This window comes from Pelophylax lessonae (assembly GCF_965119305.1).
Source record: "Pelophylax lessonae genome assembly, chromosome: 2".
NCBI classification, from domain to species: domain Eukaryota; kingdom Metazoa; phylum Chordata; class Amphibia; order Anura; family Ranidae; genus Pelophylax; species Pelophylax lessonae.
Genome location: NC_138769.1, coordinates 518,653,373 through 518,674,563, shown reverse-complemented (window position 1 = coordinate 518,674,563; position 21,191 = coordinate 518,653,373). Strand labels below are relative to the sequence as shown.

The 21,191-nt window shown below is 38.5% G+C and overlaps 1 protein-coding gene across 3 annotated transcripts in view; it reads right to left on the bottom strand.

Annotated features, from left to right (window-relative positions):
* Positions 1-21,191, bottom strand: part of PCDH9 (protocadherin 9) — a 656,718-nt gene that overhangs the window by 537,115 nt on the left and 98,412 nt on the right. Inside the window, exon 3 of one of the 3 annotated variants that reach the window (XM_082246749.1) lies at positions 11,190-12,491. The exons of the other annotated variants lie outside the window; for them this stretch is intronic. Within the exon in view, the coding sequence (XP_082102875.1) occupies positions 12,438-12,491 (54 nt within the window). The 3' untranslated portion in view covers positions 11,190-12,437. Of the gene's footprint in view, positions 1-11,189; positions 12,492-21,191 lie in introns of those variants that run through there. 3 annotated transcript variants of the gene reach the window in all.

The window sequence follows — 21,191 nt, the reverse complement described above, 5'->3', positions numbered from 1 at the left end:
CATAGAAACCACTTAGGTTTTAGCATTTTAAGGACTTTGCGAAATGGCTTTGGCCAAAAGTGGGGCACATTTTGAAAGACAGGTGTAATGAGGTTGTTTGCTTACATTCTGGGTTTATAACAGTTTTAAACCTAATACAGCACAAATCTGAGCTCCTTTTACTTTGTTTCCTGTGTTCTGTGGATTTATCTGATCCTCTAGCAGCTTCAATTTAATCTTTCACTGGCAAATTATTTCTTGGTTTGTATTTCGAGAACACATATTAAATTGCTCTTTCAAAAACAATATACACAGTATTTGTCTGCTGGGCTGCTCACGTGACCACCAGAGCTTAGTGTACTGCATGCAATAATGATTACTTTATAATAGTTTGGTTAATGTGCTCCCTTTTATTAGTGGCAACTGGCAAATAATTATGTTTAGACTAATCCACCCTTGAAATTTCTACATTCATCTGCTCTTTCATGAGAAAGGAAAAATACATATTTGGTGGAACAGAATTTATCATAAAATGCATCGCTACACGGACTTTTAGCCAGTATTTCTTGCTGAAACAATGATGTATAACATCTGACAAACATCTGAACTGTAGAATTAAACTCAACGCTTTGTTTTGTTTTGTGTGGTCTGACTTATTTTACTCAGATTTCAGACACTGACATTTCCTCCATTATATACAATAGGTACATTATTTGAATTGTAGGGGTTTACATTCATTTACTTGTTATTGTTCTGCCTACTTATTGTTCTATAAATATTTTACATCAGCAACACTGGATGCCAACAATTTAATATCATGACTAAAGAATATCTCCTACAAATGTGAAAGCTGACACTTAGTCCATATACTGAACATGAATAATACAACAGACAAAGCTGTTAAAACTGTGCTATACTTTATTAGCAGTATGATTCATTTATTTCAAAATCTTGTCATCCCCTATATACGCTCTAAAATATTTATGCCAGGGAAAACAAACAAAGGAAAGCACAGGGTTAACATAAACCACATAAACAGCACTGGAAATATCGAAAAATTTGGCTGACGTTGACATTTAGCTTTTTTGTTTCCTTGTATTGGCCTTTTGTTGTCAATTTGTATTCATTGTATGACATTACTTTTTATGTAATAGATGCAAGTAATCATATCTGACTGGTGTAATCTCATTAAACACAATGGACTGAATTTAGGTCCTACCTGCAGCTCATATTATTGTGTATTGTGGCTGGATGAAGTTGATTTTTTTTTACATAAACGTTTACATAAGGGGCCAATTTATAAAGCATCAATATGGCCTAACTACAGCCATATGCTTTTTAATAGCTCTAAAGTAAGCAAAGCCCCATTCAGTTTATTGAATGGATAGGAAGTGTACGAGGTGGGAGGTGGAATTTGAGAGGTGAGGTGACAGGACTCTTCTTCTATCTGGGGAATAGTGTTTTATGCAGTTATGCAGAATACACACAGAAGAATGCTGCAGCCTCCCTTGTATTTTGCAAATAAAATGTAAAATCTGGGCACAGATCATTTTGATGTATTGCTGAAAGCAGATATTACTTTCTGTTACAAATGCACTACCAAATGCGTTATTTCTTGAAAAAGTAGATGTTACAATTTTAGAGTAATAACTACAGACTCCAAAAATCTAGGTCCTAGACATTGGGGTAAAGCAGCCATCTTCAATGGACACACTAATGGAAGCGAGGATTTATTTTAAAGAAAAAGTGAAATCCCTTGAATTCGTTTTTTGCTTTCTGTTACAAATGCACCCCCAAATGCGTATCTCCTGAAAAAGTAGATTTTACAATTCTAGAGTAATAACTACAGACTCCAAAAATCTAGGTCCTAGACATCAGGGTAAAGCAGCCATCTCCCATGGACACACTAATGGAAGCAAGGATTTATTTTAAAGAAAAAGTGAAACCCCTTTAATTCGTTTTTTGCTTTCTGTTACAAATGCACCCCCAAATGCGCATCTCCTGAAAAAAAGTTGATTTTACAATTTTAGAGTAATAACTACAGGCTTAAAACATCTAGGTCCTAGACATCAGGGTAAAGCAGCCATCTTCAATGGACACACTAATGGAAGCAAGGATTTATTTTAACCACTTGCCGACCGCATACTGTATATATACGGTGGCAGAGTGGCTCTCGCAGACAAAACCACATAGGGGTACGTCACTCGCCTGGGAGGAGCTAAGGGGCAAGTGCGCGCCGCCGGAGGTGTGCTCCCGCCCCCGATCGCCAGCAGGGAAGCCAGGGCGTGTGTCAGGCGGCTTCCGATTGCCACCTGACACCCTCAATCTCTCCCCGCTGAGAGAGAAGGATGGTTGTCTCATGTAAACACAGCCGTCTGTCCTGCAATGATCACAGAGACCATGTGATCCTGCTATATAGGATTGCATGTCTCTGTGATCATTTCACAAGCCCAACCCCACCACAGTTAGAATCACTCCCCTAGGCTTACATTTAACCCCTTGATCACCAACAGGGTTAACCCATTCCCTGCCAATGGCATTATTACAGTAACAGTGCATATTTTTAGCACTGATTACTGTAGTAATGTCACTGGTACCCCCAAAAGTGTCAAAAATGTCAGTTAGGGGTCTGATCTGTCCGCCCCAATGTCGCAGTCTTGCAAAAAATCGCAAATCGCCGACATTACTAGTAAAAAAAAAAAAAAACAATAAAATTGACATAAATCTTTCCCGTAGTTAGTAGACGCGATAACTTTTGCACAAACCAATCAAAATACGCTTATTGTGATTTTGTTTACTAAAAATATGTAACAGAAAACAAATTGGCCTAAAATGTTAAAAAATTTTGATTTTTAATTATTTTTTTGGCAATGTTATATAGCAAAAAGTGAAAAATATATATATTTTTTTTTTTTCAAAATTGTCAATCTCTTTTTTTCTCGCTCACCAAAAGAAAGCTCTATTTGTGGGAAAAAAAGGACGTCAATTTTATTTGGGTACAGTGTCGCACGACTGCGCAATTGTCCGTTAAATTAACGCAGTGCCGAATCGCAAAATAGGGCCTGGTCATTAAGGGGGGAAATCTTCAGAACTGGTTAAAGTTAAAGTGAAATCCCTTGAATTCAATTTTTGCTTTCTGTTACCAATGCACCCCCAAATGCGCATCTCCTGAAGTAGATTTAACAATTTTAGAGTAATAACTACAGACCTCAAAAATCTAGGTCATATACATCAGGGTAAAGCAGCCATCTTCCATGGACACACTAATGGAAGTAAGGATTTATTTTAAAGAAAAAGTGAAATCCCTTGATTTTTTTTTTTTTTTTTACTGAGATATCTAAATACCTTTTAGAACAAAACAATTTCCTAAATATTGATATTTGAAGTATCATGTGCAATTTAAGGCTTGTTCTATCCTCCAGTTTAAAAACCCTATCTTATGTACTACTACGCATAATAGCAAAAATGCCATTTTATGTGATGCGTCTTATTGCTATTTTGTTGTATTTTATATTTATTGAGCCATATGTTTTGTCTAAAGGCAGTCAATGGAACTCGAGATCAGGTTGGAATTTTAAAATCTGATTTCATTTGCATTCTATAAGGCTATACAAGAATTTATTAGGTCAGATACTTTGGGGTTGATTTAGATAATGTTCACCTAGCAAATGGTAATTTCGTGAATAAAGAGACGTGGTGTTCATGGCAACTATCCAAACATGTAAAATAAATAAATACATAAAAAGCAGGAGACTAAAGGAAATGCAGCATCACCCTTCTGAAGCTACATGAACATTCTTTTTGCAAACCTAGTGATGAGCCGTACCACCCTGGGTTCAGTTCAAGCAGGGTTTGGAAATTTGTCAAAAAAGTTCAGATGCTGGACCTGAACCTTACTGGAATCAATTAAGGTAAATCTGTCAATTCAACAGTAATTTTGGGCTATTAGGGTTGCATAAAAATAACTTGGGGAGAGGTGGGGGGGGTTACTGCCCTGGGCCACATTTACTTACAATTTTTATTTTTTAACTCCATTTGGCCAGGAGCATTGATTTTTTTTTTTTAAATAACTGACATTTACAAAAGAAAATTGTCTTAAATTGCCAGCAAATGACATTTCCCTTCTGGTGTCTATTAAAAGCAACAAGACAATGAAGAGGGGGAAAGCCGCTCAGGTGTGCGTTCCAAACCCGGTGCAGGTCATATCCGTCATCCAAGAATAGAAGAAATCCAATTTTGAGACCGCACTCAGGATATTATGATGAAATCAAAAGTTTCTTTATTCCTCATGAATTAAATAGACAGACAGTGTGCAAACAGACGTGTCAGGTTGACGCGTTTCGCGACGCTGTAGGTCGCTTACTCATAACCACACGTGTGGTTATGAGTAAGTGACCTACAGCGGCGTGAAACACGTCAACCTGACACGTCTGTTTGCACACTGTCTGTCTATTTTATTCATGAGAAATAAAGAAACTTTTGATTTCATCATAATATCCTGAGTGCGGTCTCAAAATTGGATTTCTTCTATTAAAAGCAACACACAAAATATTTGGGGGACCCTTAAAATGGTCTTTGTTCTGTGTTTTTTTTTTTTATAGAATCTCATTTAAATGAAATCTCATTGGCTGGCTTTTTATCACATTTTTTTCCTTGTAAACATCTATTTTGCAGGAGCACATCCTACAGCATAAATGAAAAAAATAAATAGTGTAGAGTCCCCCATTCTTGCCCCTCAAATGCATAGGAGACACCGGTGTGGATTTTAACAGGGACTTCTTGCAAAAAAAAAAAAAAAAAGGCATGAGGCCCTCCTAAAGTCCACACAGATATCCTTAGTCCAAGCATGCAGCCTAGCTGGCAAAGCAAGGGGTGAGACCATAGTATGTACACCCCCCTGCTCTATTGATTGCTGTCAAATGACCATTAGGAAAAATCACATTCAGAAAAAATGCTGCATAAAGTGGGATTCATTTCCTAAAAGAGTATAGAATATGTCCTTAGCTAAGTAATCGTTCACTTGCAATTTATCTGTGTTTACTACCCTAATCACATGCATTAAAATGTAAAAAATAAATAAAGAATACAGCATTTCCCCTTGCATTAGATTGAATGATGTAAATGAACATATCATTATTCACTAAGCCAAGAAAACATTTTACTTCTTTAGTAAATGAACCCTAATGCCTTAAAGGAGAGTTTCTAGTTCCAGTAAGAGGCATTGTTCGATAGAACTGAATGGTAAGCAATGCTGAGAAAGAAACACCTGCAGTATGTGTCTCAATGTGAAAGGGTCACAAAGTATCTGCAAGTGAGCTGACAACATGATAATCTGTAATTCTCCTAACAAAATCTGTTTTTTTCCAGTCCTGCCCCATACAATATCAATATGAAATTTAATTCAAACCCTTTAATGAGATCACAGTGTGACTTTGGGATTTGTAATGTTATTAGGGAAGCTGGCTCAAGAAGCAGTACAGTATGACAGAGAGAATTTCCCAGTGGGCACTGCACTTTTATTTATTTACTTTTTTTATTTATACAGAGATGACAAGTTACGCAGCGCTTAACAAAAGACAAAGCACCATTCACATCAGACCCTGCCCCAAAGGAGCTAACAATCTAAGATCTCTACCATAATCATGCATATATGTAAGTAAATACTGAGGCTAATTTGGGCAGAAGACAATTACCTGCTGGCATGGTTTTGTTTTGTAGGAAAAAATGCTGAAAAAAAACTTGAACAGACGATACAAATATTATGTAGACAGATCCCTGCAGGAAAATAGACCTAGAGCTCCAGTGCTGCAATTCAAAATTGCTACCAGATCACTAGGCTCATTATTAGCTCTTCAGGTTTCTTTAGAGATGGTTAGCTTCATCAATGACACTTGCGGCCTACAGATATTTCAGAGCTGAATTTGGTCATTTACAGTCAGATAAGGAAAAAAAGTATATTGGTAGACCCCTCTGTGACTCTAACTTATGCTCCCTTGTTAGGGCTGCTTAAAGGAGGCTGATTGGATTTTTATCAATAATCACTATTGGTAATGAGAAAGGCCAACATTCAGGCTCGGTTCACATTAGAGTGATGTGAGAACCCTGTGAATCCACTGCATGTTCCCGCATTGCACCAGACTCGCAGGCACTTCACACTGCCATATGCGAATCGCTGCAAGTGTCAATGCAAAGTTAATGACACCCCCCGGATCAGTGCGCATATCGCAGTGCGAATTGTCAATTCAGACAGGAATCAAATTGCATGGGTGTGAACAGCCATGCGATCCGATTCTAAAGTGGACCAAAAAAAGGGTCATGCACAAGTTTGGTCCAAATGCGATGTAAATTCAGTCATACAATCTGTGAGACTGAATTTGCATCGCGCAGACATTGCATGTGATGTGCACAGCAGTGCGGGGCGAATCTCATGCAATGTCTGACATCGCTACAGTGTGAACCGGCCCATAAACAGCTTCCCCTCTATTGACACAAATGTAAAAACTTTTGGGTAGTCAAGTTTTCTCTGCTTGCATGCCCGGCCGCGGCCTTATACTTGCGGGAAACTTTAGAAAATAAATATGATTCACAATGCAGGTAGTGCGATGTGATTTGTTTATACATACGTAGTTTCAAATGTTTAATTGCTTTTTAATCTATGTAAAATATTTAACAACAGTCTATTTAAACTGCCATGTGAAATCAAGGCTTTCTGGAAACATGCCACTATACACTAGGCTATAAAAGAATCACTCCATGAAATAAACAAACATGTCTTTCATGCACTCTCCATGGGTTAAACTCATCTAGAATAGATAAAAAAGGAGGCTCAGTTTAATCGGAAATCACAGCACACAGCAAGCACTTGGAAATATCTAAAAATTTGACTAAAGCTGACATTAGCAATTTTGGGTTTTCTTCTAGGTCTTTTGTTATAAATTATATTTCTGACATTTGACATGACTATTCATGTCAGAAGATGCAAGTAACTACATCTGACTGGTGCAATCTGATTAAATTACAATGAACTGCACTTGTGTCAAACAATTCACTGCAGTGAATCTAAACACCCTACATCTTGCAGGTTTTATTGAATACAAGTAATCCTTTTAATATCTTGGCATACACAATACACTGCCTCCTCCTACACATTCAACCTAGCTTTACTTTCTGTTTTGTCTTGTTTCATGGATACGCTTAAATAAGCTTGCTCTGTTAGATTTTTAAAATAAGAAAATAACTTATCACTAAAATTTGGTGTGTGCATGTGTGTGTGCGTGTGCGCGTGTGTGTGTGTGTACGTTACATTTGGAGAAAAGATGTCTACAGACATACAATGCCAGTCAAAAATAGGAATACACTCACATCTTTGTATATGAAATTCCAAACCATTGCTGGTTAAACCAGCCAATTAAAGAGATGTGAGATCATCCAAAGCTTTCCGAGACCATTGCATATAAACATGACTTTTTATTGAAGAGTCAATAAAATTGTAAAGTGTATAGATGGGGCTTAGGAAGATCTATATTTTATTAGAGATGCACATAGATATGAGATGGTGGTCCAAAATGGCCAGAATGGGAGACCACCCCATGCCTAAGAGGGCCATAGGGTAATTGGTGGACTGGACAAGTTGAACACATTTCAGTCTTATTGCTCCTATTCAAGGTAACTGCTCCTGGCGTTGCGTAACTGTGCTCCTCTACTTTCTTCCAATAAATATGAATGCTCATCTGAGGATTTGTATTTATGACATTATGGCAGCAACGGGTGAGAGAACATTCAGAGAGCAGTGGGATTTAACTACCTTCAGGTGTTCTTAAGAATATCTGTAAGGGAAATTTTTGGGACCCAGACAAAAGCACGCTGGGTCTTGTTGGGTATTTTCATACTGTTTGAAGTTCCCATCTAATGCTTGTGGGATGCAAAGAGCGAAATTAATAAAATTATAGCAGATAAACTAAAAGCAGCATCATTTTTTTCTGCTAATGGAAGCTGAGAAAATAGTATGAGTTTGTACTGAATAAGAATGAGTGTTTATATGAAAATAAAAAGATGCTTTGACTCTTCCCAATGTCTGACCACCCTCAAACCATCCTACAATGCATATAGGCAGCTTTCCAAACATAGCTTCTAACATCATGCCTTATGTGATATAAAATCATGCAATCTAGAAAAAAGAAACCAATAAAGACTAAAGTGGTTTCAGAAAAATATGAAGGAAAGCTTGGTGAAGATGGAAACCTGTTGTGTTCCATCTAGCTCTAGCATACAAATAAAAAAATAATATAACTTTGTTTGATAGCTAATATTAAAGGGTTGCCTGCCCAAAAGTGATATCATAGATATAGGTAGAGTCTGGTGGGCTACTAAACTTAGTGCTTTCCAAAACATCCTATTGCATTTCCCATAATATGAAATAAGTTAAAAATCCATAAAAGGGAGAGTAAGAGTCTACCACTGACCACAAAAGGCATGCCAGCGCGGAATTTAAAGGGAAGTGGGATACTTTTACCATTTTAAGTCAGAGCTAACTGCACTTGGTATGAGTATGCTAAATTAATTTAAACTTGTGTAAATATCCATTCTTAAATAATTTAAATAATATGTCTAATAAGTCTAAAAAAAAAAATATATATATATATATATATATATATATATATATATATATATATATTCCCAAGGATAGCCACCGCACGCTATGTGTGGTGAAGTAAATGCCCAGGTGCTCACTCACAAATAAATTCAAAGAACCCATGGTATAGAGGCACTCAAGATGTGTGATAGGTTATATCCTTGTAGGCTGGATTTTTGACAAGTGTGAAAAATTTGTGCAAGATAGGCATATCAACTACATATTAAATACCTGAAATAGCTTTGCTAGTCTATAAAAAATAAACTCAACAGAATTGAATATTTTTCAGCAAAGACATTCTGGATTTCCTGCAAGTATAATTGGGAAAAGGTCTGTCTGTGAATAATCTTGGCGGAACTTGCAAGAGCAATGACCTTGGGGTTCAAATGTTAGCTCTGTCAGTACTGTTTTAGAAGCAACTGCATTAGATCAACGTGCTTGAGTGTTTATTAAAGTCATGATGAAAGCTAATCCATGAAATAGAGATTTAATACCATGCCAAGAACTCAAATTGCTGCTGGAGTCATTGAAATTGACCACATTGAACTGCTAAGTCTGTAGATCCCATTTTTTTCAAATGGAATTAAACATGGACACATAGGATTAGTGTGAAGTGCCACATATTGGCCTGAGTTCTAGCAATAAGCACTTTAATGCTCTCAGAAAAGGTTAAACATTATACACCAAGCAGCTTCCTTTTGTAAACTACGAAAATGGCATCTGGTTTAAATGAATATATCTATGGCAATACAGAAGCTGCATTCATGTGGTAGCAGTTCTCGACCAGTTGTTTGTGAGTCACATGTGGCTTTTAGCTACTTTTAGGTCCCCTTCACACTTTCCCACTCTGTTGCAAATTGTTACTGCACAAGAGTTACCATGCGGTATTTTCTGCACTATTGTGCATTGCATTAAGGCAACTTAATCTTTTTGAACGCAATGCCAATACATCACAAAGGATGAAACACCATTTTCATTACGCAGTACACCACAAAACATGCCAAGCATTTGGTTGCTGGCTTCTATAGATGTGAGTCGGGAAGTCATTCTACATGAATAGCACCGCAACACACAGGTCATGCATTACATGTTGTGGTAAATACCACGATACTACAATTACCATATTCAATACTGCAAGACATAGCTGTAACGCCAGCCTTAATATTGTTCTCAGTAAGTTCTCTATAGCAACACTGAGTCTATCTTTTATTCCATTGTTGCTCTGGAATTGGCAGGATTTGGGGAATTCTGCCTTTTTATTTCTCCTTAACGATCACAGTTTTATCCAAAAACACAGAAATAACCAGTTTTAAATGTAAGGTGTTTTTTTGCAAAAGGCAATTTACATTTTGGCTAGGGTGTATTGCAGCATAGGGTTTCCATAGTCACAACAGCTAAGTAACTAAAACACAAATGAGGATGGCTGGATATTTTCTTTGTCCTACTGTTCTTGTATTCCTATGTATGAGGAGTTTTAGTAAAATTATCCTTTTAAGGATCATTGAGTCAGCCTTTTCTCACCCTTAAAGCTCAACTGAAAAATTTAAGTTGAATTCAGTTAGATTAATTCCAGATGCATCAAAACAAATGGTGAACAAAGTCTTACAGTTACTTTTTCTTTTTTTTCAAGCAGCCAAAGTCTGAGTAGTTAAACCTTTCCACTGCCAGCATGCTGCATAGAAGGACCTTTTTCCTCTGTGTGGAAGCAGTGATCTCTCTGCTGAAGTTTAACAGGCCAACTGCAAAATCAGAGCTATAGTCCTGTAATTAAGAAAGTTCATGGTTACTGCTGACTGGAGAGCTCTTACTCAGACTCAGTGGGGGGTGTGCAAAACCTCTGCAGAGAGACCACTACGTCCATCAAGAGAGCAAGGGTCCCACTCCGCAAGGTGCCAGCAGGAGGCAGACTTTTCTACTCAGGATGTGTCTGCTTTTTTTTTTAACGCTTAACTCAAGACAAAGAGCTAAATACACAGATGAAATACATATATGGGAGCCTTTTTTTGCCAAAGGATTTGAATTTCTTTCCATCCAGTCTTGATAATTACACAGGTCTGCCATACAGCACAACCCTTTCTGGCAGGGCAGGGAGACCTGATTTTTCTCTGCTGCTATTAGGTAACACTCAAGTGCGTTGTCCCTCCCTCAGCCATAGATTAGTGCCTTTCCAATCAAAGTGCCTGCATCATCAAGCTTTTAATCCCTGACGGAGGGGAAGTGCTGAGCCTCCGAAATGCGTTGGCTGTTCCAAATTAAAAACCTTTAAAAGTTTTTACATACTGGGGTGGCGCTTCTATCCAGTCAAAAATTCAATAAACCCTTCTGGGGGACCAGCAAGACCCCACAGTTGCTGGTGAGCAGCCTCTAGGACCGCAAACCACCCATCTCCTTAAAACACAACCACATTAGGTTCAGCGCTACTACATCACAAAGATTGCATGTACCCCAGCCTTAGATTAGAAAGAGAATTCAGAATCAGTGGACTACTCTCCTCCCCTTTTGCCATACCCCTTATTACAAAAAGTACTGCGGAACACTAGATTGGCTCCTTGTGCTGCTTCTCCATCACCTAGTCTGAGCTCTTCTGTACATAGATTGCAAGAGGCTGATACTAGGTCAATATCAGGTACTGGATTTCACCTTTAGGAGAACAAACTGTTGAAATCTGCATACCTTTTGTTATGATGCACCTGAAATATAGTTATCTGATATAAACTGATAAGTCAGTTGGGCTTAAATGGTCAATAACAAAAAACCATTCACTACAGTCAGCGTATAAGTAAAACATTGACAAATACTGCAAGATCTGTAATAGAGTACAAACATTTAGACAAGTGTTAATATCACTTCTTTTTCAACAGCTAGCTATGTTTTGTATTTTATTGGCCCTTTAAATATATCAATGAGTTGCAAAAATGAAATTCATACTAAAACTATCCCATGATAAATATATAACATTTCTGATGCAGGACACACTGCACTCCTAACACTCACTTGTATATAATATGTATATAATTGTTTAGTAACATAAAGTTTAAACTTTCATTTTTTTTTTTCATGAAAAATACATAATTTGGATTGTATATGTATTGCATATAGATTTTACTTAAGATTGTTCATTTAAAGTTTGTTTGGTTTCACATAAATGCATATCATGACCAGACTTACAAACCTCAGCACAAAAGTCTTACTTTTAATCGCTAGCCCCCTGTATCATTTCACCATCTGAAAAAAAATGTGCCTGCATTGAAATCTGTATGATTTTTAAGCCCATTGTCTTTAAAAAGAGCCCTTTGTTTGATCTCTACCACTTTTTTTTTTCTTACCAGATTTGCCTATCCCTAAGGACTGATTAAAGTAACATTTAAACCTTGTAAAGTCACCTATAATGTTCCTAATAGGCGCATCATTAAAAATCCATGATAAGGGGTTCCAGAGTGATTCTGGCTTTTTGCCAATAAGTTTAATTATTTTTAAAAGTTATTGCCAGACATGAGCAAGTCTGTACATATGTGATCCATTGTTAATCCATAAACCGGCAGATTTGAGGCAAATAGGATAAATCCGGGATTTGTATGCACTGGGACAAATTCAATCCTTTCTCGATCCATGCCCTGCAGAATCAGGGCAATGTGGGGAAAATCCGAATTTGTACAGAATCTTTCATCTTTTTTTATATCAGTCTCTACGGCCCAAGCTGTCCAGTTTCTGGTGTGGCAGAAATTTTGAATGCATTATTGGCTTTAGTTTTCAGATGGAGTAACTTCCGACAGACTGCATAATCAATGCATGTTGTAGAGTAGAAAAAGCGAGGTGTCTCGGTGCATTAGCTCCACCCACTCACATGCTGTAGGACATCTGGGCATTCATTAAAGCGGACCTATCATGAAAAATTGAAAAATCTACCATTAATACTTCAGCATAGGTAAAAGCTGAAATGCAATATATAAATACTGTTATAAATAGTTTTTATAGAGAACTGAAGCTGTAAAATTGTTCCCCTCCTAATATTAGGTGTAATAGCAAGAGCTACTACACTAAAGGAGACCAAACTCTAAAGAATAACTGTACCTTTAGAGCAGTTATTCCTTAAGTGACCACCTCCTTGCCAACAACCACAAAATTCTAACACTTACCTTTATACACTTTTTTTTTGCTGTGCAGAAAGCTGGCAGCCACAAAGCTGCAGCAGCAGAAATCTCCTGGGTAAGCTCCTGTGAATCTCTATCTATTCCTATGGATAGGTACATTCATCGCACATCCCAATAGAATTAGATAGGGGAAAAAGATCCCAGCAGTTGTGAGGTTCCCAGGGGGCAGCACAGCAAAAATATTGAAGGAAGGAGAAAAGGTAAGTATAAATCTTTGGTGCTGCTAAGGAAGGGGTGTTTGTTTAAAAGGATAGATACAGTTATTCTTTAAGCTTGTACTACCAGATTTTTTTTTTCTAGATGGCCTAGCCTTTTAAACCTTTAAATGCATTATAACCCTTTCTACCTGCACCTTCCCCACCTACAAAATATGTGCATTGATCATGTAAATTTATGGTGGCATTTGTTGCTCTACATGCACAGCCTATAGTACAGTAAATCTTCAAATTACCGTATTAGAAGTTTCTGTTTGTGTTCAAACATAAGGCATGCCACATGGCACCATACAGAATTATGTATGGCCTCTGTCTGAAGTGTGAGAACTGACACTTCCTGTGAAGAAACGACATATCCCACAATTCCTCTGTTTCATTCTAGTGCTCTGCAAATGACAGCTTAACAGTAATTAGATCTAAATTAGACACAAACAGGCAGATACATTAGGAGAGAGAGAGAGCTCACTATGCAATGCAACACAAAGGAAATGGAGAAGCATGCATTGGACGCAGTATGATACATAGGGGAATCAATCAGCCATGATACAACAAAAACTGCAGCCACAACATGTGAGCCCATCATTACAAGGTAAAAGAAGACTAGTAAAGCAAAGAAGCGTTTGAAAATGTACAATACTTTTAAGGTTTTCTAACAGTAGATTTAAACATAGGTGGGGTGGGCCTTAAAGCATAAAGAAGGATTTATGAAAGAGAACAACTGCCCTTAACTGCATGTGTTCCCTTGCATTTAAGTGTGTGTTTATGTACTTTGCACACTTACTGTCACCAGGCTGCTATCGACAGTCACTCTAAAGGGGCTAAGAGCCAGCTGCATAATTACTCTTGTCTGGTGACCACTATTATTTGACTATCATCACCTGACAAGGCAGTATTGCTTCATAGTGAAACAAAGTACAAATTTAGTAATACACACATATAAATTGCAAAGATCCACTCATTCACACCAAACTGTTAGAACTGTATATAGGACAAGAGAAGCAGTTGATTGATGACCCCACATTTTGTATAACCAAATGATCAGCCTGCTGAATTGCACATAGATCAGCCCTGCCTGTTACTTTTTGACCACAAACATTATCTGCATCAGATATATTTGTGAAAATGTTACCGCAAGTCACCATTAAAAAACTGCTATAAAAACTGTACAGTAAGAATGGTCACTAAAAGATAATGCATCTTTAAAGGATAATTGTGCTGTTATCTAAAGCTGGAGCTGATGTAATATAAACAGCAGAGGCGTAACTAGAACCTTCAGGCCCCGATGCAAGAAACCATAAAGGGCCTCCCTGGCCCATGACCGGGGCCCTTCCCACTGATCCCGAGGCTCTTTACTCCCATCATGAGACCATTTATTATGGTCCTGCAGCAGGCCACCTTCCTGCCATTTTGGAGTTTCCCCATGGTGGCAGAATCCCAGAGTGAAGTCGCAAGTGCAACCCTTGTGACCCTGGTAGTTCCGTCAGTGGTGTCAGTAGGTTTTTTGTTGTTTTATTTTTTCATTATTTTTTAACATTTTATTTATTTATTTATTTATTTTTTTACAGCTTTATTTTTTATTATTTTTTACATATCTTTTAGGACCCACATTGGGGGGCTTTGGTAAAATAGCAGGGGTCACAATTGACTATGCCCCAGCTATGAATGAATAAAATAAAAACAGAGTCAGCGATCGGTACCGATCACTGACTCTATTCAATAGGACAAGGAAGGGGCCAGTAAATGTTAAATTTACCAGCTCATTCCCTGCTCTCCATTCTGACAGATCCCCTGCTGGTGGGAGGTGGGAGGAAGAAACCCAGACGTGTTGTGGGGGGGGTCAGGGAGGCACATAGGAGCTCAGGGCAGCAGGACAGTGATAGGGAAGTAGTGGGAGCGGCATGTACAGGAACCGATTCCCTCCATTTCCCTCCTGCAGCTGCTGAATGTCTGTGGGAGGGAGAGTAGAAGTGGGCATTCAGAGGCTACATGGAGGCATTGGTCCCTCTCCATTAGTGATGTCGCGAACTTAAAATTCGCCGTTCGCGAACGGCGAACGCGAACATCGGCAAATGTTCGCGAACCGGCGAACCGGGCGAACCGCCATAGACTTCAATAGGCAGGCGAATTTTAAAACACACAGGGACTCTTTCTGGCCACAATAGTGATGGAAAAGTTGTTTCAAGGGGACTAACACCTGGACTGTGGCATGCCGGAGAGGGATCACGCAAAAAAAAGTTCTTAAAAATTATAATTTTTTGATAGAGAGCCAATTATTGGAAAAATTAAAAAAAAATAAAAATAAAAAATTTCTTTGGATTTAGCATCTGGGGGGTCTAAAAAGTGTACCTGTGAAGTTTCAGCTCTGTAGCATGTCCAGAACCCCTAAAAAACAGCATTTGTCTTATATTTTCAGGAATATGGCTTCTCTGCGGCTGGCTTTTTCTCTTGCAGGCATTTATCGGGCATTTTTTTAGGCAGGCATGTCATTTTTTGTATTTAGTGTCTGGGGGGTCTAAAAAGTGTACCTGTCAAGTTTCAGCTCTGTAGCATGTCCAGAACCCCTAAAAAGCAGCATTTTTCTTATATTTTCAGGAATATGGCTTCTCTGCGGCTGGCTTTTTCTCTTGCAGGCATTTAGCGGGCATTTTTTTAGGCAGGCATGTAATTTTTTGTATTTAGTGTCTGGGGGGGTCTAAAAAGTGTACCTGTCAAGTTTCAGCTCTGTAGCATGTCCAGAACCCCTAAAAAACAGCATTTTTATTATATTTTCAGTAATACGGCTTCTCTGCGGCTGGCTTTTTCTCTTGCAGGCATTTATCGGGCATTTTTTTAGGCAGGCATGTCATTTTTTGTATTTAGTGTCTGGGGGGTCTAAAAAGTGTACCTGTCAAGTTTCAGCTCTGTAGCATGTCCAGAACCCCTAAAAAACAGCATTTTTCTTATATTTTCAGGAATACGGCTTCTCTGCGGCTGGCTTTTTTTCTTGCAGGCATTTAGCGGGCATTTTTTTAGGCAGGCATGTCATTTTTTGTATTTAGTGTCTGGGGGGTCTAAAAAGTGTACCTGTCAAGTTTCAGCTCTGTAGCATGTCCAGAACCCCTAAAAAACAGCATTTTTCTTATATTTTCAGGAATACGGCTTCTCTGCGGCTGGCTTTTTCTCTTGCAGGCATTTAGCGGGCATTTTTTTAGGCAGGCATGTCATTTTTTGTATTTAGTGTCTGGGGGGTCTAAAAAGTGTACCTGTCAAGTTTCAGCTCTGTAGCATGTCCAGAACCCCTAAAAAACAGCATTTTTCTTATATTTTCAGGAATACGGCTTCTCTGCGGCTGGCTTTTTTTCTTGCAGGCATTTATCGGGCATTTTTTTAGGCAGGCATGTCATTTTTTGTATTTAGTGTCTGGGGGGTCTAAAAAGTGTACCTGTCAAGTTTCAGCTCTGTAGCATGTCCAGAACCCCTAAAAAACAGCATTTTTCTTATATTTTCAGGAATACGGCTTCTCTGCAGCTGGCTTTTTCTCTTGCAGGCATTTAGCGGGCATTTTGTTAGGCAGGCATGTCATTTTTTGTATTTAGTGTCTGGGGGGTCTAAAAAGTGTACCTGTCAAGTTTCAGCTCTGTAGCATGTCCAGAACCCCTAAAAAACAGCATTTTTCTTATATTTTCAGGAATACGGCTTCTCTGCGGCTGGCTTTTTCTCTTGCAGGCATATATATCAGTGGTGGGTGGGCAGTGGCACAGTACACTCTCTGTGGACCTGACAGCAGTCACTGGCACCCAGGCAACTGCAATTTAAAAAATATATATATATTTTTTTACTTTGCAAGCTGCTGTGCCACTTTATATATCAGTGGTGGGTGGGCAGTGGCACAGTACACTCTCTGTGGACCTGACAGCAGTCACTGGCACCCAGGCAACTGCAATTTAAAAATATATATATATTTTTTTACTTTGCAAGCTGCTGTGCCACCTTATATATCAGTGGTGGGTGGGCAGTGGCACAGTACACTCTCTGTGGACCTGACAGCAGTCACTGGCACCCAGGCAACTGCAATTTTAAAAAATATATATTTTATTTTACTTTGCAAGCTGCTGTGCCACCTTATATATCAGTGGTGGGTGGGCAGTGGCACAGTACACTCTCTGTGGACCTGACAGCAGTCACTGGCACCCAGGCAACTGCAATTTTAAAAAAATATATTTTATTTTACTTTGCAAGCTGCTGTGCCACCTTATATATCAGTGGTGGGTGGGCAGTGGCACAGTACACTCTCTGTGGACCTGACAGCAGTCACTGGCACCCAGGCAACTGCAATTAAAAAAAATATATATTTTTTTTTACTTTGCAAGCTGCTGTGCCACCTTATATATCAGTGGTGGGTGGGCACACAGTGGCACTGCAGTGGGCACAGTACACTCTGTGGACCTGACAGTAACTGGCAGCCCAGGCAACTGCAATAATAAAAAATATTTTTTTTTTTTCAATTTATTGCAACAAGATGCTGTGCCACCGTATATATATCAGTGGTGGGCAGTGCACTGCAGTGGGTACAGTGCACTCTGTGGACCTGACACAGCACTCACTGCAATTATGACAGAGGAAATGAGTGTGGTGTGCACACAGTACAGTCTGTGGTAGGTCTGTGGCCTCTCACACACAGCGGGCAGGCAACTGCAGTGTACAATAGATATATATAGATATATATATAAAGAAAAAACTCTATTACCTTACCAGCCCTCAAAAGGGCTTTTGGGGACACTATATATATATATATATATGTATATATATAAATAAAAAAAATCCTCAATTACCAGCCCTTAAAAGGGCTTTTGGGGACACTAGATAGATATATATATATATATATATATATATATATATATATATATATATATATATATATATATATATATATATTAAAAAAAAAACCCACAAATACCAGCCCTTAGAAGGGCTTTTTGGGGTGCTGATATTACAGCAGTAGTGGACCAAGAACACTGCAAGACCAGGAACACTGACTAACTGTCCCTAGCTTAACAGCAGCAGCAGCAGCAGCAGCAGCTCTCTCCCTACTCTCACTACACACACTGCTTCAGAATGATCTAAGATGGATGCTGCCCTTGCTTATTTATAGGAGGTGGGAGGGTGTGGGAGGGAGGTATGCTGATTGGCTGGAAATGTGTCTGCTGACTGTAAAGTTCAGGGTCAAAGTTTGCCTCAATGATGTCTTATGGGGGGCGGACCGAACATCGCATATGTTCGCCGGCAGCGGCGAACACGAACATGCTAAGTTCGCCGGGAACTGTTCGCCGGCGAACAGTTCTATACATCTCTACTCTCCATGCCACTGCCCTCCTATCCAGGCTTACAGGGGGCACACGGCCCCCTGGAGCATTGGGCTGGGTCACATTGGTGACCCCTGCAACCCCTGTATTTACACCCCTGATAAACAGGTACCTCCTCTTAGCAAAGACCCTTCCTACCACTACAGTGAAGCACAGAATTTACATCCTCTAGCGAACCTCATCAGCATTGCTGATGGTAGCGTATTCTGAAAGAGAGAGATGGGAGACTAAGGTCAGGGTCAAGCTAGCTCCTAATAAATAATGATTAGCCTGACACAGATTCCCCCTTCTGTTTACTTTTTAGAGAAAGTTATTCATCCCAACTCATAATATCAGGAGCACTAAAGAATACAAATACTTGAATTCATTTACAAAACCCATTATCCCCAAGGGGTAACTTTTCAATTCCTTTGACTGTTTGTTGTACAAATCTGGAAATACTGGGAACAAATTCAGAGAGGGAAAGCTGATGGATTTCTTAGAAAAATGTTCAGATCCTGCTTGGTCATGACAAATCGGATCCCCACTGGACCCAATTTCCTTATATTCTGTCAGACCATCTCCATAATTTTTATATAGAAGTTCCACCAGACCCCTAAGTACTTGCTGCTATCTAATTGTCTTTACCAGGATTAGAGTGAATCAATAAGGACGGGTCTATTGAACACAACAACTGGGAGTTTTACAGCCCCAAGCTTTTGGAAGAAGGCTTTTTTTCTGAGTGGTAGCACCAATTTACATTTACAGTTTATTGTCTGCTTTTGAGGATGGTACAATTTTAAATATAGGCACACTAGCCCAGTCACATGAATGTGGTTATTTATATCCAAGTAAAACATGCAAAGAACTATACAAATATAACTTAGGGATTTAATGAAAGTGTTCTGTTCTTAGCTATAATTTTCTAGGTTGAGACATTTTCAATTCAATAATGATGTATAATTTCTCACTGCACCAATACTAAATTTATAAAAAAACATTTTGTGCTTAAGAATTAGCAAATATGCCAAGTGTATTTCTCAATATTACTGCAAACAGAGCTCTCTCCCTCAGTTAGACCTCAACCCATACAACCCTTCAGTTGTCCAGTCCATAAAATTCAACAATTGTTCATAACAACATGCAATTATAATTCATATTTTCTAAAATAAATGGTTTGAGAGCTGAAACTATTAACCCTTGAGGTCATACTGTGGGACAGGGAGAACAGAGTAAAGTGAGAGATATAATCTACACAGGGTGAGATGTGTTATTAGCAGCTCTCTTGTTAAGGTAGCAATATTAAGGCATGTCCTACTGGCTGCACACGTGTATATACTAAACGTAATAAAAAATGTTTTATTTGCCCGATTTTTGCATCGCATATTACACTTAGGGTTACCTTGTAATATGCTGACCTAACTAAACTATCCAATCAATCTTTATCAAATCATTCATACCCATGCAATAAATGGTTGTGGGTAGTTCTAAAGAAAATTGTACGATCAGATTTGATGACAGTGTGTGGTGAGCTTAACAGTATACACTCAATTCACAAAGGTAATACACAAGGATCAGGATCCTTTTTTTCAAAAAGGTGGGAGGTTTTTTCATTTGAGTCCAATAAGATTTGAAAAGTCTCATTGCCAACTGTATCTGTTAAATGTTAAGGCTTTGTAAACTGAGCCTAATATTGAATACCAATGGGTGCAAATAGTGGGAACCCAACTTTAATCACTAGTGTTAAGGCTATGTAGGTGGCATATTTAGCAAATCTTAAGTATCAATTTCCCAGTATATCATTTCCCAAAGGTCTCTTGACTCAAAGAATTCTAATTGCAATTGACATGGTCTTAGAGACACTACATAATTTTGCTGTACTTGCAGGGGCCACTGTAGATCACTCTATAAGTGGAGGCTATGAAATAAAATGATCAGGAACAATGTGTGAAGGCTCCCAGGTAGAAGCCTTGATGACGTAACACGTTTACATCATCCACATGTGCCTGAAATAATGTCCAAACTGTTTAGGTGCCTATATGTGATCCTGGGTATGTTTATATAGGCATATGCAACCTATGCTGTTGAATGTACCTCATATCTACCCCTCAACATACTTATACATCTAGGTTTCAGCAAAGAGCATAGTTATCACTTCACTTTATACTTATATCTGATTTCCGTGGAGTCCTAAATGCAAACATTAATGCTAGTCATATATCTCAACCAAGGTTTGCATGTTCAGTAAGCCCCTAATTGCACGGCCAGTGGAAAAAATCTTAAATTATGGATGGAAGCAATGTAAATTGGACCATTATTTATCAATGAAATATTTAGAGTAGCTAGTCACCACTGCAATTTCTAAAATAAGCAACTGCATTTCAGGCAAATAACAAAGCAGAAAACACGCTGAATAGCCGAAATATCCGGAGCTGTCACGGGTGATGCAAAGGTTTACACAAAAATATGAAAAAAGGTGTTTATTTTACACGTAAGATGGGTAATTGAATGACCCACCTGCATTTCTTGTTTATAATGATAAAGTAACAATTTAAATATTTATGGGCTAAGGTAATTGTGGATTCCTAGAAAGCAAAAGATGCAGTCTGCCCTCTTAACTGAAATATTTATTTTGCATTTTACCTATGCACTTGACCTGTAGCTCTCACTAATAAACAATGGATGAATCTCGATATACACGAGGAATCTGCCTATTCATGTTCCAAACAGAATGTTACAATCCAAGCAAAAGCTCTGACAGTCAGCTTGCTGGAATGTAAATGTGCTTTCCACTACAGAATACTATTTTCTTAGGCAGAGAGGCAATTATTGTCTCTTTTTTATTTGTCTTTCTTGATATTTTAAGCACATTTTAACTGTTATCAGAGTACAT